We start from the raw sequence: 16,727 nt of genomic DNA, 5'->3' as shown, positions 1-16,727 counted from the left end.
TTTCAGTGGTTGGAAGCAGATTCAAGCCATAAGCTTTTGTTTGTTTGCTTGGTTTTGTAAAATGAATTTAAAAGTAATGGAGACCTGTTCAAAGTTGTATCGTCAAACTTTGAAACATTGCTAATATACAAGACAATTACATTGAGAGTCAATATTGACGTATTGTGTTCCATTCAATTTACTTACTTGGTTTACTTCTTTACGTGGTCTTAAATTCACCTTTATAAAAACTGCAGAAACCCTGGATGGAAGGAAAGAAGGAGAGAGAGAAAGCAAGAAAGATGTAGTGGAGGAGATTGGGAAGACAGAGATGAATAAGCAGCACAAACGCACCAAAAGCAGAATGTCACAAAACTGTCACCCGCCCACATGACTCCAGCAACCTTCATCTTCACAACAGAGGCAGATGGATGAAGTCAAAAGATTCAATGACTCTTATACGCCTTCAGTAAATCTCACCTACTGATGCTGGATCAAGATATTACAGATATCTATAAAATAAATAAAAACTTAATCCAAACTGCAATCCTAAAATTGCACACAAATAAATAAAGAACTAAATAATACAGAAACATGGTCTTAAGACACGTTGCTGCCCATGAAAAGTAAAATATACAAAGTTTGATGTTAACTGGCTTGCTATTTGTTAAACTGTGAATATGATATTGACAAATGCGTCGTCTTATAAAAATATTCAAGTAACACGGAAGGATGCTTTCCATACAAAGCAAAATAAATTCGAGATAACTATATTCAAATGCAAATAAAAAGCACTCCACATCTTTTCTTTGGAAAAACAAACCAGGTACACAACAAAATATACATCCAACACCAGTATGAGGGTGTTTAAACAGTCAGAAAAGAGGAACAGCGCTTATTTCCCTGTAAACAATTAAAGCTTATTAATGTCACGAGCAGATTTCACCTCACCAGCACTGGCTAACACAGCAAGATCAGTACAATTATTTATTTTATCATTCTTTGCTGTGTTTGGTCAAAACTTAACAAGTCTGATACCACTTTTAAAATTTGGGATTCAAAAATCTCTATAACATGGAACTAAAAGTTTTCCGATGTTGAAATACAAACAAAGACTAAATTAACAAGAAACAACTAAGAGATCTTCTGTATTTTACAGAAACATGGTCTTAAGACACGTTGCTGCCCATGAAAAGTAAAATATACAAAGTTTGATGTTAACTGGCTTGCTATTTGTTAAACTGTGAATATGATATTGACAAATGCGTCGTCTTATAAAAATATTCAAGTAACACGGAAGGATGCTTTCCATACAAAGCAAAATAAATTCGAGATAAATATATTCAAATGCAAATAAAAAGCACTCCACATCTTTTCTTTGGAAAAACAAACCAGGTACACAACAAAATATACATCCAACACCAGTATGAGGGTGTTTAAACAGTCAGAAAAGAGGAACAGCGCTTATTTCCCTGTAAACAATTAAAGCTTATTAATGTCACGAGCAGATTTCACCTCACCAGCACTGGCTAACACAGCAAGATCAGTACAATTATTTATTTTATCATTCTTTGCTGTGTTTGGTCAAAACTTAACAAGTCTGATACCACTTTTAAAATTTGGGATTCAAAAATCTCTATAACATGGAACTAAAAGTTTTCCGATGTTGAAATACAAACAAAGACTAAATTAACAAGAAACAACTAAGAGATCTTCTGTATTTTAATTTGTCTTTTTAATTTTTCAAATTGAATTATGTTGATAACATAATTTGTAATTAAAATATTTTGGACTATATATATTTATTATAAATATAATAAATAATATAAAACAAATGAAAATTATTTTTATTTACCTTTAACACAGCAAGATCAGTACAATTATTTATTTTATCATTCTTTGCTGTGTTTGGTCAAAACTTAACAAGTCTGATACCACTTTTAAAATTTGGGATTCAAAAATCTCTATAACATGGAACTAAAAGTTTTCCGATGTTGAAATACAAACAAAGACTAAATTAACAAGAAACAACTAAGAGATCTTCTGTATTTTAATTTGTCTTTTAAATTTTTCAAATTGAATTATGTTGATAACAATTTGTAATTAAAATATTTTTGACTATATATATTTATTATAAATATAATAAATAATATAAAACAAATGAAAATTATTTTTATTTTACATTATTATTTTAATTAGTATGAATTATTAAATTGAAATAATAAAATTGATTTATTTGACTAGTTTTTTTATTTATTGTATTTTTTTTTTTTAACTTATTTTACTAGTGGTTTCAGATGTTTTCATTCTTTATACACACACACACACACACACACACACACACACACACCAGTGCATCTGAGGTGATGAACATGACAACTCCCTTCACAAGCAATGTTCCTCCCACAGGGCTGGAAAGTACACTTCTTTAAATATTTTTCAAAATTAAATGTTTGAAAAACGATGACATTTTCTGTTATTTACATTAACTTAATATTTGTTAACATACTCATTTTCTATTTTAGATTGCATAGCGCCAACACAATTTAAAGTGCCCCTATTATGGGTTATGAAAGATTCGTATTTTGGTTCTGGGAGTCCCCAAAAACAGGTTGACATGCATGCAAGGTCAAAAACCACTTTAATTGTCTTATAATATGCATTTATTTTTATCTTACTTGCTCAACGACTCCCAAACATTCGCTCAACGATTCATTTTTCCAAACCCCTCCTTTGCGTGATGCTAATCTGCGGAGATTGGTCCGATTGGTCGATTTCATTTCCATTTCATATGCCTGTAATGCGTGATAAAGCAACGTTTGTGAGAGCAGTGCTGCTTTGTGTACAGCCGTTATCGGGGAAACCGTTATTTTTACCGCTCCCAAAGCGGCACCTAGTGTCAAAGAATTTATTTGAATTTTCAAGTTTTCCCGGGTCTGCGTGCAATATGCTAATGTTTGGCGCAGACCACAAAATGTATCGGAGCTATTTGAATTCTACACAGAATACTATATTTTATAGCAATATGGATGAGATTGTGGCTGGCGTATACCCTGTCAAATGCGGCTTTACGGAGCTCAACGGCTCTAGCCCAAGCTGTGATATAAACGAACGCTATTGGCTATTTTAAAAAGGGGTGGGGCTGCTTGATATGTCCCGCCTTGTCTTCCTGTTTCAGTTAAAAATTACGTCAACACAGAGTAACGCTGCGTGTTTCTAAGCATTTCAGGGGACCGTTAAAAACGACTCGTTTCAATGATTCAGAGTCGACTCTTTATTTTGAGAGACAATAACTTTATACACTGTGCACTTTCAGATTTAAAACTTTGCAGGATGTTTTCATTCACTTAGAGCTGTGTTACACACGGCATGAAAGTTAATTTTCAAAAATCCATAATGGGGCACTTTAATTAAAACTCGACTTCACAACATCATGAAGAAAATAAGCAAATGTAAATTCTCATTTCACCTGCATTCGCCTCGACCGTGCCGCCTCTGATAAACCTGTCCGGTGTGATTAGTGTAATGATGAGCGTTGAATTCTCACGTCATACTCACAAAACATGGGAAATGAGTAAATGCATTGGTCACAAATATGGGAAATGAAACCGAGACAAATGATGAAATGAAATGACATCACCAGTAATGGCTGCTCTGTGGGGAAGAAGTTTGCGTGTGTCTTCTCCTCCAGCAGGGATCCGACGTTTGTTTTAATAGGATTTAATGCTTGTGAAGATGAGCTGGTTCACTGGTTTCCAGGTTTGATGAGGATGTGTCAGATTCTACCCATCCCGTCTGGCGTATGGATGGAAGCAGTCACTGGGTTTACATCTTCCCTCTGGACCTTGGGACCCCGGGGGACCTTGGGGCCCCTGGAATCCTATTCCGGGTGAACCTGTGGACGAATCAAGAACAAATAGTAAAAACCAGAATAAACTAGAAATTGTAGATTTTCTGAAGAAAATGCCTGTGTGAAACATGATACTGAGGAGTTGCTAGTGTGCAGTTGCTGGAATTCAGTACGTTTGAGCAGTAATAATAATGATAATGATGTTTGCCTTTGTAAACACTGTTATTTAAAGGCACTTTTACCATAGAGTGATCACGACAGAATAGTGCAGTATATAAACTCAATAAAACTTTTTTATGGGCTTGTTACCCTTTAACTGCAAAGGATGAGAGGAAGAAGGAAATCACAGCATACAACGATAACAGTGTGCCGTGCAATTATAAAGAACCCCCAGTTAAAGTCTCTTTTGTATTTTTTCATTAAAAGAGGCGTTCATTAAAGAATGCCATAGTCATTCGTTTCGTTTGGTGCCATTATCTGCCTGTGCTTTTAGAAAGTAAAACATTAAAGCACCAATTTAAATAACTGCTGCTCTCTGTGCGTTGCAGAGTTCAAGAGCATGCAAAGTGTAAAGAACGGCCATCACAGAAATGCATTGTAGCGTCTGTTTAAAATCATGGATGGTCTTTGGGTTTTATGGCATAAGAGACCACTTTTAGCTTTTGACATTTGCATATAAATTACAGTCCTGGTCACAGACTTTACATTTATATGGGGGCTAAATTGCCAAATGGTTCCTCGCTATCAAGGAGATGCTAAGCAGTCCCCTACTATCATCTCCCCATCTGATTTCAAACACTTTCCAAAGAGATATAAATGACCCCGATGCCAGGCACCGATGGGCCTGGCTGACCAAGCAAACTACAACCACACACACAAACACATGTAAAGACCTTTACTCTATTTAGACAATAATTAATCAGTTACAAATATATTTGGTATATTGCATGTGTTGTTTGTATGTTTCCCTATTAAATTAGCTGAGTTACCACTCGTTATTTGTATTAGTCAAGCCCTAAGCACTGATATTCAGGTGTATGGATGTATCTTTGGTTTAATCTATTCTAAATGTTTCTTTCTTGGTATCAATATTATCTGCTCTTTATTCCTCAAACAATGTACAGTATGTGATTGTGAAATGCATCATACGATTTGTACTATATTTTGGGTTAAAACTGCACCAATTCCAGACCGGCCATAAAACATGCAAATGGGCCATAAAGGGAGACAAAAGAAATTTCTCCCGCTCAAAAATTCATGCCTGGTATTGGCTAGCCCACCCAAAGTCGGGGGTGAATAGGAACCCTCAAAAGTGATTAGCCCGAAATGATCTTTGCTCTGAAAACCCTTTTCTTTTGAGATGACACCAAGACATCTCAAAACTCTCCTCTTGAGTTTAGATTTTCCGGCAGTCTTTTATCTTCAAGTAACTTCGATTCGCTGTGGACTTTTCCTATCTTCAGAAGAACCAGAAGTAAACTTCCAGCTCACTCCTAACGAACTCATCAAAGACCTCCGTTGTCTACCGCATCAGGACTCTTGTTCAGCAATCGAAGCCAATGCAAGTAACCGTTTACAATTATTTAGATGCGTGTTTAAGCTTGAGCCCCTTTAAGGTGATTTTTGATTCTCTGATGATTCTCAATAGGTTGTGTTTAAGGTTGATGTGAAATACTGCCATTCTTTTACTTTCCTCTCTCTCTCTTCCTTACATTGTTTCATTCTCTATATATGTGTTTTGCTTAGTTAGTTATATGTTAGATATAGTTTCATTTATTAAATCCCTTATATTCACGATCGATTGCCTCTGTTTGCTGCTCACAATTCGAAGTCAATGAATGTTTTGAACCCTTGCTACATATGCTAAATTACTGCTAGCACTGCATAAAGAAGGACAGTTATTCTTCCTTGGCCAGGAAAATAATCTTTCCTTGAAATGATAAATGATTATATTGTCTGCTCGGTGGACGGACAGATCAAATAATTATAATATTGATTCTGCTACAGTTAATTCCAAGATATAATCTAAATATTTATTATTAATCATAACCAGTTATAATTAGTCATAAATATTTCCCTATTGAGCTGATTTACTACAGTATTTACAAGCACTGAGTTGCCTTTAGACCCTGGCAAAAAAACAAAAAAAAAAACATTTTCCTATTGTTCTACATGAGGTTGATCTAACCTGTCCATCTTTACAACGCAAAACACACATGCTATTATATAACAGATAATGTACCTCTCACTCTTAAAAGCAATAAGCAAGAAGAAGATCATTTGTTTTTTTTTAATTATCTCTACTCATTAAAGGAATATTCTGGGTTAAATACATCTCAAGGTCCATTGGAAGCATCTGAGGCATACTGCCCAAAAATAATTCAATTTATCCCTCATTTTGTAAAAAACAAACTATGCTCTTCTATGGAAACCTACTGGGAAAGACACCATGAAAAGCTTAGAGCGAAAATACAAAGGACTTACAGTCAAAAAGTTTGGAGTCGGTAAGATTTTTTGAAAGAAGAAAGATTTTTTGATGTTTTTGAAAGAAGTCTCTTATGCTCACCAAGGCTGCATTTATTTGATTAAAAATACAGTAAAAACTGTAATATTGTGAAATATTATTACCATTTAAAAAAGGTGTTTTTTCTTTGTAAATTTTGACATTTTAAAATAGCTGAATTTTCAGCAGTCATTACTCCAGTCTTCAGTGTCACATGATCCTTCAGATATTTCTTATTGAGTTGTAAACAGATACATTTTTTTCAGGATTCTTTGATGAATAGAAAGTTGAAAAGAGCAATGTTTATTTGAAATATAAATCTTTTGTGTTTTACTGTCACATTTATCAATTTAATGTGTCCATGTTGAATACAAATGAATTTGTTTTACTGACCCCAAACCTTTAAATGATAGTATAAATGAATTATTCAAAACAAATATTTTGAATTTAATCTCAATTATTTTCTGTGGTAAATAAAAGACATGTCACAGATAGATAGAGTCAACAAACTTTGAAAACTCTACAAAATGTTGTACCTGTGGAGCCTGGAGGTCCTGGAAGACCCAACCCCAATTGACCCCGTTCCCCTTTCTGCCCTCGATACCCTGCAGGGGTAAATCACACAAAAACACAATGTGAGATATGTAGAACATATATTATCCTTCATAAATCTATGCAGATGGTACTTATTGTGGGAAGGGAGAGAGTGATGGTCATGTGATAATTTACTTATAATTCTTTGTACTGTATTCCATCTTTAACTAACAGGCAGAATTTAGCCATCACTACACTATTTAATTAGTACTTTGGTAAAATTAATAATCATTGACATACTTTATCTTAACAGATTAGCTGAGACCTAATTTCCAAACGATTCATTTCTAGATTCAGATGATCTCAGACTTTGCATTTCCATAGACATGGTGGCCTTCAAAAAATAGTACAAAGTGGAAACGCTACATAAAGCCCTATCCAAATCTGCTGTATTACACAACTAGTCTCAGATCCTTCAGAACTCAAGACAGCTTTCTAAGCCCTTCAAGAGTAATGCATCAAATCCATCAGAAACACACTTTCAAAGTATTTAAGGAGCACCACAAATGCTGACAGTGCTGGATGGCATGTCACACGCAGCGGGCAGGCAAACGAACAAATAAAAACGCATTCGCTGAAGCTGATCTTTTAGTCTTGTTGTCACACACTCAGTAAAAAAACATTCTTTATAATGGCATGCAGAAAACTGCCTCCAATCAAAATGCACATGCATTACTGATGCGTTTCCTCGGAGGCAAGAGTCTAACCTGAAAGAGAAACACTGTAGGAGTTAATGAAAAAGAAAATACCCAAGAGATGCCAAATAATGCAGTAATCGTCAGTGTCACCAGTACCAATTTTTACATGTGCAACTTACACAAGCAAACACACTAACTAATTAACTAAAGTGCATCCGGACACCTTCAGATGCATTCATCCAATGCAACGGCATTCCATGGAAGGACGGCACTCTACCTGCGGCATCACATCATGGTTTCCTGTGGCCGCTCACAATCACTGCATTAACACCCCCTGCTTGAGGGGGAGTTCATACTGCACAGTTATAACAGGAAAAAAAATAGCGGCAGGGGGAGCTGCAATACAATACTTGCGAAATGCAGCCTGTAGCAACATATACAAACTGTCATCTTTCTAAGACCTTAGATTTAAAATCATTTTTCATGCTCAGAAAAAAACCTAAACCTTGTGGAGAAAGAAAAATGAGAATGAAAACATGAAATATTATATAGAAATATATTTACATTTAATTAATCTTAAAATGCCTTCGTATTTCCATAAGATTAGCAGATTTGCTCATATAAACCAGCAGTAAATTTAAAAAATATTCTAAAACGCTGTATTGAGATTATTTAAAAAAAGCCTGGCACATTTCTCTGCATTAAAGTACATTATTTGACATTCATATAATGACGGCACACGCAGCAATAAGTATAATTGGGTATGTTCTTTGCATGCAGGAAAATACAGCTTAAAATATGAATTAGATACATTTTAATGAAACCAAGTTAGAGGATTTCATCGCCCCAGGAGCTTTAAATGTAAAAAGAAAAAAGAAAAAAAAGTTACAAAGAGATTAAAAAATGTTATCCCAAAAAATTGTTATACAAAAGCATGGCCGATTACACTTCAGCTTCGTAAAACGGTTGCATAAGTAGTTTTAGATGTTATGATGTTATACGACTCTCAAATCGCATGAACCATACATATGTGACCCTGGACCACAAAACCAGTCATAAGGGTTAATTTTTCGAAATTGAGATATATACAGCATCTGAAAGCTGAATAAATAAGCTTTCCATTGATGTATGGTTTGTTATGATAGGACAATATTTGGCTGAGATACGACTATTTGAAAATCTGGAATCTGAGGGTGCAAAAAAATCAAAATATTGAGAAAATCGCGTTTAAAGTTGTCCAAATGAAGTTCTTAATGCATATTTCTAATCAAAAATTAAGTTTTAATATATTTACGGTAGGAAATTTACTGAATATCTTCATGGAACATGATCTTTACTTAATATCCTAATGATTTTTGGCATAAAAGAAAAATCTATAATTTTGACCCATCCAATGTATTTTTGGCTATTGATACAAATATACCCCAGCGACTCAAGACTGGTTTTGTGGTCCAGGGTCACATATGTGGTTCATGTGCACAAGTCATTTAAGAAACAATATCAAACTTGATATACCTCGCAAGAAAACTCACCCGAGTGGAATTAATGTGACTCAGACATGTAAAGCGACCAAGATTACGGAGATATTTTTCTTCATAAACTATTCATTTTAGCATTCTATGTAAAAACAAAGTGGCCAAATTGAGGATTCCAAAAGAGGACAGACTCCAGCAGAGGATGACGCAAAATAATGAAGAAATATTACCAGCAATCATTGTCATCAACATCAACATCTGACATATAAAAAAAAAAAACGGCTGAATTTCTGATTTAGCAAGAGGTTGTAATTTTCTCCTCGCCCTGGATTTGTGCCTGTAGAAAAACGTTCCTCTCCAACAATCTCCAAAGCACAATCCAGAGTAAAATGTGGCACAAAACACAAATACACAACAAAGTGATACAAAGTGGCTTTTCTGTTGAAAATGCATCAATACAACCTGGATATCAATAATACAATCTTCATAAGATAACATAAATGCAAACACACTCCAAGTACGTGTTTTCTTTGCATGGACAGCAATTATTAGAGTTCAAATGTACACAACATAGCGTTATAGCTTGAAAAACATCATGTCCTAATGGTTAAGGGTCCTTAAGAACTCAGACGGAGGAAGCAGAACTGAACTGCAAGTCATTATTGATAAGAAACGCTAGAGGAGCAGTACGTTAGTTGCCAGTCTTTGATAAATGTTCAGAGTTGCTCATTTTCTCACTCCCCTTCATTTTTTTTTGCTGGGCTTAATCCAACAAAGTGAGATATTGCGTGGCTTTTTTCCATCTGCTCACTTCTTCTCTTTATCTTTCTTGCTCTCACAAGTCTGTCCAGGGTGATATTACATTCTCCTATTCTGGGTCGGTTCTTCATCCGTCTTCATATGTCCCACCAGGCTCTCGGCACCATATGCCACTTTGTCATGCAGCTATCTGCTTTCTTTCTTGTCTGATGTAGCTAGCAAGATTCCTGTGAACCCCTTACACCCGATATCGCACTCAATGGCCATTTTTGCATGCCTTTAGTGTGAACTGTCTTGCTCATTTTCTAGTCTTCTGAGCTAGATTACTTTGAACTTGAGGTTCAAAGCATGACTCGGCCAAAAGAGCAAAAAGACCTCAACCCACTCAGTTCAGCGTAATTCAATCACCAATCTGAGGAGCAACTGACGCAGTAAATCTAACTAAAAATACATATACACACTATTTTCCACCAAAAGAGAGAGGGAAAAAAAACTGGAATCCTTGAGAAGCAAGCAAAAAAAACTTAGCTTAATACTGGGGAAACAGATGAGTCATATAAATAAACCACAGTCTTGTGCATTTGGGTTTTTGTGTGAGCCGAGACCATTGTAGGAGCAGTGTAAAGAGGTCCATAACATGTTTAGTCTTTTGGGTTTTGGCTCCTACCTTGGGGACCTGGAGGTCCTGGCTCTCCGGGGGGTCCTGGGGAGCCATCATTACCGGGTGGCCCTGAAGAGCCTTGTCGACCCTGTGTGGCTAATATAGCAGCTGGTGTCTTCTGTAGCGAGGCGTAACTGTCTGAAAACCTCGCTGAAAAAAGCAGAATTAAGAATCTGAATTACATTACTATTGCATATATTATTATAAAGTCATTGAACAGAGCTATTGGTTAACACAATTTAAATTTGTCCCTTAGTTTGTTAAAAAATAAATTAATAAAAAAATGAAAATATAAATATAAAATTAAAAATAGAATAATAAAATAAATAAAAAGTCAAAACAGTTGACAGTAAAAAAAAATCTATTTGTCGCTCAATTTGTAAAAAAACAACAACAAAAAAGAAATAATAACAAATATAATAAAATAAAATAAAAAGTTCTTAACTGTTCTCATTTTTTGAGCTCTCTGGTAAAGAGCTCATTTGCAATACTGTTAAGGTTGACAGTTTTTTTTTATAATATGCATATGAAAATCTGAAAAAAGGAGAATTAAGAATCTATATTATATTGTTTTATATTATAACTTAAAAGAATCATAGAACAGACAGACCATAGAACAGTCAAGTAACAAAATTTCTATTTTTCCTTCAGTTTGTAAAAAAATAAAAATGTAATTAAAATTAAAACATTTGAAAAACTAAATAATAAATAAATAATAATAATAAATTCTAAGGTAATTTTTTTTCCTGGTTGGGGTCAATAAAACACAAGCTGGCAACACATTAAAAGTCACAACTCTTTATCCTAACATGTAAAGAGCTTATTTTGCAATACTCTTAATGTTGACAACTGTCTTTTAAATGTCTTACAAAGTTCCTGTCACACACACACACACACACACACACACACAAAAGAACTGAAAGCTAAAAAAAAAAATCCTCATTTACTGGTGGAGACCACAAGAAAACACCTCAGTGGCAGCAGATGATGTACCTTCAAATACACGCAATACTTCATTTCGGATGAATGTTTTAATTTCCTCCAAGGCAGCTGTATCGCCCTGCAAAAAGAAATGAAAGGGAAAAAAGAAGGCAGAGAGGGAAAACAAACATCAGCACAACATGATTTGCAGATTAAAAAGTGCAGCTACAAAATGGCAGCGACTCATGTTTTATTCATGCTAAGAAATGGAGTTCTCAGAGATAAAGGGATGGATGACACATAATGGAGTAATCACCATCTCTCCTCAAAGCATCTTGCCGTTCATGATCACTGCTCTGCACAGGAGGAGGCCGGAATTTTGAAGAGCATCTCGCAGGAAAACAAACCGCTTCCTTCCAATCAAAAAGTTACATTTCGCAGTTCAAGGCTATTCTGTCAAACGCTCAGAGGCCCCTGCGAAGCTCTGTGCCTCGGGCTACATACGCAGCATCTTCACCTGAACGCTTGTGGAGGCTTAAAAGGAAATGAGCTAATGCATATTCAGGGTGTGGAAATTCAGCGATCAGTCTAAAAGCCCTATAACATGACGGGGCTTCAACATCCCTAATAACACAAGCGTCAAACACCAATTTGACATCCACATGAAAAGCTTTTCAGACAGTGTCACGGAAGGGCGACTTTACAGGGTTGCTAGGTAGCACCAAAGTGCAAAATGTACAGAAAAAGGGAAAGCAAATGACTGCGTGCATTTAAACTTGAAACAAAAAGTCCTAATAGTTGCTTTGAGATGGTCTTGGTGAGTCTAACATCATTTTCTGTTTATAAACAAAAACATATCTGGACCACTAATCCTTCCACATTCATAAAACTTTGAGGAAGTTGTGATGTTTGATTCATGAAATAAAAAGTACTTTTGATCAGATAGTTCAGATCTTTTCAATGAATTAGTTTACCCAGTTCACAAAATCAAGACTCAAAATTGTATCTGTTCCTCATAGAAAGCTGTCGTACACTACTTTTCAAAAGTTTGATGTTGGAAAGGTTATTTTAAAATTTTTTGAATACTCTTATGCTCACCAAGCCTGTATTTATTTGTTAAAAAATACAGTAAAAATAATAATATTATGAAATATTACTGCAATTTAAAACAACTGTTTTCTATTTTAATATTTATGAAAACGTAATTATTCCTGTGATGCAAAGCTGAATTTTCAGCATCATTACTCCAGTCTTCAATATCACATGATCCTTCAGAAATCATTCTAATATGCTGATTTGCTGCTCAAGAAACATTTATTATCGGTGTTGAAAACAGTTGTGCTGCTAAATATTTTCAGGATTCCTCGATGAATAGAAAGTTGAAAAGAACAGCATTTATTTGAAATATAACTCTTTTGTAACATTACAAATTTTGACCAATTTAATGCATCCTTGCTGAATAACGGTATTCATTTCTTTCAAAAAATAAAAATATTTTACCTACCCTAAACGTTTGAATGGTAGCGTATAACTTCAGGATTCGTTTTTCATTTCTGGGTGAAATATTCCCTTTAATCTCTCTCAATCCATAAAAAAAAACTGTCATCCTTCAAAGAACTTAAGGGATAGTTTACCCAAACAGTTGATGGTAGCCATTGACTTCCATAGTATGGAAAAAATATTATGAAAGTCAGTGGCTATCATCAACTGTTTGGTTACCAAAAATCCTCAAAATATCACCTTTTGTGTTCGACAGGCAAAAGAAACTCATAGTTTCAGGTTTGGAACAACTTGAAGGTTAGTGAATGATGACAGAATGTTCATTTTTGGGTGAACTATCCCCTTAATGTTCGTTGTTCTGTCTGTGTGTGGTTTAGAGGTGGAGTTTCGTAGAGCTCCTGACGATACTTTATCCTTCCACCCCCGTGACACACACAATACACTCCTGATGGTCCCCTCCTGAGTGATATGGTTGTGAGTTTGTTTGATTGGGTGTGAGAGTGTTGGATATAGGCCTCGCAGCGGGCGGCTCATTGCTGCAGCTTGCGCTTTTCAGAGGCTGATGGGTTTGTGAACACGTGTGGGTAATTATTGTTATGCAGAGCTACTAATTATTTATTCTGGAGTGTTCATGCACAACAAAGCAATCAATGACAGTTGCCCTCTGAATAGCGTGGGGCGACCTGCGGTTATGGATTCAGGCTGGGGGCCAGGAGGCTGGTGCAGATTGGGAGAAAGCCAGCAACTGGATCATTACTGAGGTAGTGAATGATGACAGAATGTTAATTTTTGGGTGAACTATCCCCTTAATGTTCGTTGTTCTGTCTGTGTGTGGTTTAGAGGTGGAGTTTCGTAGAGCTCCTGACGATACTTTATCCTTCCACCCCCGCGACACACACAATACACTCCTGATGGTCCCCTCCTGAGTGATATGGTTGTGAGTTTGTTTGATTGGGTGTGAGAGTGTTGGATATAGGCCTCGCAGCGGGCGGCTCATTGCTGCAGCTTGCGCTTTTCAGAGGCTGATGGGTTTGTGAACACGTGTGGGTAATTATTGTTATGCAGAGCTACTAATTATTTATTCTGGAGTGTTCATGCACAACAAAGCAATCAATGACAGTTGCCCTCTGAATAGCGTGGGGCGACCTGCGGTTATGGATTCAGGCTGGGGGCCAGGAGGCTGGTGCAGATTGGGAGAAAGCCAGCAACTGGATCATTACTGAGGTCAAAGATGTGCTCCACCTCCAGAGGAGTATGCAGTCACTGCAATCTGGAAAGGGTTCACGCTGACAGTGGTTTTATTGCTGGAGGTTATCGAGTGGCTGTACAGTTGATTGCAGTGGGTGTTCATGCTGCTGAAGGCCCTATGGTTTATTTGACTGGCTGTGCCGCTGGCCATAGCTTCTGAAAATCTGATCTCAAATGGGATGTACTGTTTGTCAGTGAATCCGTTTACTTGACACAAAAAAATTATGCTCATGTATCACTGATGTTGCTTCAAATTGCTTCAACCATCAACTCAAACCGATGATTGCCGGTTGCTTTATTGCTGTAAATCTCTGCTGGTGTGAACGTTCCTTAACCCTGTAAAGCCTGACACATGAATATATGAAATAATAGTCAGGAACATTTTAATAATAAAAAAAAATTAAACCAAACTACTGAAACTTTCAACAAATTACAGTGTGTACCAAATTAATAAAAAAAAAAGTTTAAATAAATGATTAAATAAAGATAAATATACTTAGTAATCAACTTCAACCATCAATTGCAAACCGATGATTGCCGGTTGCTTTATTGCTGTAAATCTCTGCTGGTGTGAACGTTCCTTAACCCTGTAAAGCCTGACACATGAATATATGAAATAATAGTCAGGAACATTTTAATAATAAAAAAAAATTATTAAACCAAACTACTGAAACTTTCAACAAATTACAGTGTGTACCAAATTAATAAAAAAAAAAGTTTAAATAAATGATTAAATAAAGATAAATATACTTAGTAAATAGCTATTCATGATTTTTATAATGTATGAAATTATTAAAATTCCCAGTATTAATACTGCCACTATTATTAAGTTGCCAGAAAGATCTCTTTAATGTTTTTAAAAGAAGAACATTATGATCACCGAGGCTGCATTTATATGACCAAAAAACAGTAAAAGCAGCAATATGGTCAAATATGATCATAATCTAAAATTTCTATTTTAATATATTAGAGAATGTAATTTATGCCTGTGAAGGCAACGCTGAATATTCAGCAGCCATTACTCCACTTCAGTGTCACATGATCCTTCAGAAATCATACATGGAAAAAAATCAATATGCTTAATTTGTGCTCATTATTTTCAATGTTAAATAATTACTATTAATAGTATTTTTGTGGAAACTGGATTTTTTCCCCCCAGGATTCTTAAATGAATAGAAAATTCAAAAATACATAATTTTTTAGTAGTAAAGACATTTATGTTACAAAATATTTGTCACTTTTGATCCATTTAATTTGTCCTTTTTTGAAATAAATTAATATTTTTATTTAGCAAGATCAAAAAAAATCTTATTGACCCCAGACTTTTGAATGGTAGTGTATGTATGTTGGCGTCAGTGTTAGCAAGCCTAAAGAAAGCCAACGTAACCTCAAATTTTTCTGTAAGTTTGGTGAAGTCTTTGGAAATGGAAAGCCTTTAAGAACATTGATTTAACAAGTACTAAATTCTGATTTGTCTCTATGGCTCGGAACTGTAGGATTATATACATACCAACAGATTGACGGTCCCTGGTGTTGTTAAAGATCCAGGTTCTCCTTTCTGTCCAGGCGGCCCTAGAGGACCAATGATCCCTCTTTCTCCAGACTTGCCTCTTTCTCCCTGTACTCCTCTCTCTCCTGGAATCCCCGGATCTCCCTGCAAAGCCAGAATATAAATAACAGAATATAAACAACACAACCCGGCTATTATGAGCTGCCTCAGCCTTAATTGATAATAGCATCTGGCTGAATTACATTCAATGCACCATGCAAATAATCAAAGCTACTACATGAAGATTAGATATTTGTAGTCATAACTCAAATGAGTTTATTTTTGATTACTGATATGTTTAATGATATGTTTTCTTCTTCATGATATTTCCCTTTTTATAGTTTTCTAGTCACAGCAACAGGGACAACAGGGACTTTGATTTAATGAACAAAAATTTTAAAGCACCAATAACATATTCAGAAATTGAAAACATGTTCCTCTTAGAACAGGTGTAATCTGATATGCAAAAATGGATTCTGACACAGAAATGATTATTACACTGACCCTTTTATATTGTATGGAATCCATCAAAACAAAATATGAAAATCTTACCCGTTCTCCTTTAGTACCTCTGTCTCCAGGTCTGCCTGTGGCTCCCTGTGAAAATACAAAGAGAGAGAATTCCAAGAAATGAAGAAAAAGCACAAAGGTACAAAGGTAAAGGTATCTCAGGACATATAAATTAGATTTTAGATATTTACATTTTTTATTTTAGATATTATATGTGAATGTTATACATATATATTGTATTTTTAGATTTATATTTTATTATATTTATATCCTTAATTTTCCAAATTGAGGAGCCACCTGGATGCATCCAAAGGGTGATTTGTCAGATCTAGCAAACGTCCAGGCACATTTTATTTTATTTTTTGGTCCCTGAAGTTATCCCTCATACATATAGATGGCTAAACTGCACTATTTTTCATAGCAGCTCCCAAGCTGCATTAGTGGAACAAAATTATCTGGCTGCTTTAATGGCCCAACTTTTCCAGTTATTCAGTCGAGAGCAGAGCAAAAAAAGCTCAGAGGATTTACAAATGACTATTT

General features: G+C 35.3%; 1 protein-coding gene across 1 annotated transcript in view; it reads right to left on the bottom strand.

Moving 5' to 3' along the window:
* Window positions 1–3,343: 3,343 nt before the first annotated feature.
* LOC107564678 (collagen alpha-1(XIX) chain-like) overlaps window positions 3,344–16,727 on the bottom strand; it is a 65,187-nt gene continuing 51,803 nt past the window's right edge. The window contains exons 34-39 of the mRNA XM_016249812.1: window positions 16,230–16,274; window positions 15,639–15,782; window positions 11,453–11,519; window positions 10,466–10,609; window positions 6,869–6,937; window positions 3,344–3,874 (exon numbers count right to left, since the gene is read on the bottom strand). Of these exons, the coding sequence (XP_016105298.1) occupies window positions 3,762–3,874; window positions 6,869–6,937; window positions 10,466–10,609; window positions 11,453–11,519; window positions 15,639–15,782; window positions 16,230–16,274 (582 nt within the window). The 3' untranslated portion in view covers window positions 3,344–3,761. The remainder of the gene's footprint in view (window positions 3,875–6,868; window positions 6,938–10,465; window positions 10,610–11,452; window positions 11,520–15,638; window positions 15,783–16,229; window positions 16,275–16,727) is intronic.

Source organism: Sinocyclocheilus grahami, unplaced genomic scaffold (assembly GCF_001515645.1).
Source record: "Sinocyclocheilus grahami isolate Dianchi unplaced genomic scaffold, SAMN03320097.WGS_v1.1 scaffold955.1, whole genome shotgun sequence".
Classification (NCBI taxonomy): Eukaryota; Metazoa; Chordata; class Actinopteri; order Cypriniformes; family Cyprinidae; genus Sinocyclocheilus; species Sinocyclocheilus grahami.
This window is presented reverse-complemented; position numbering and strand designations above follow the sequence as displayed.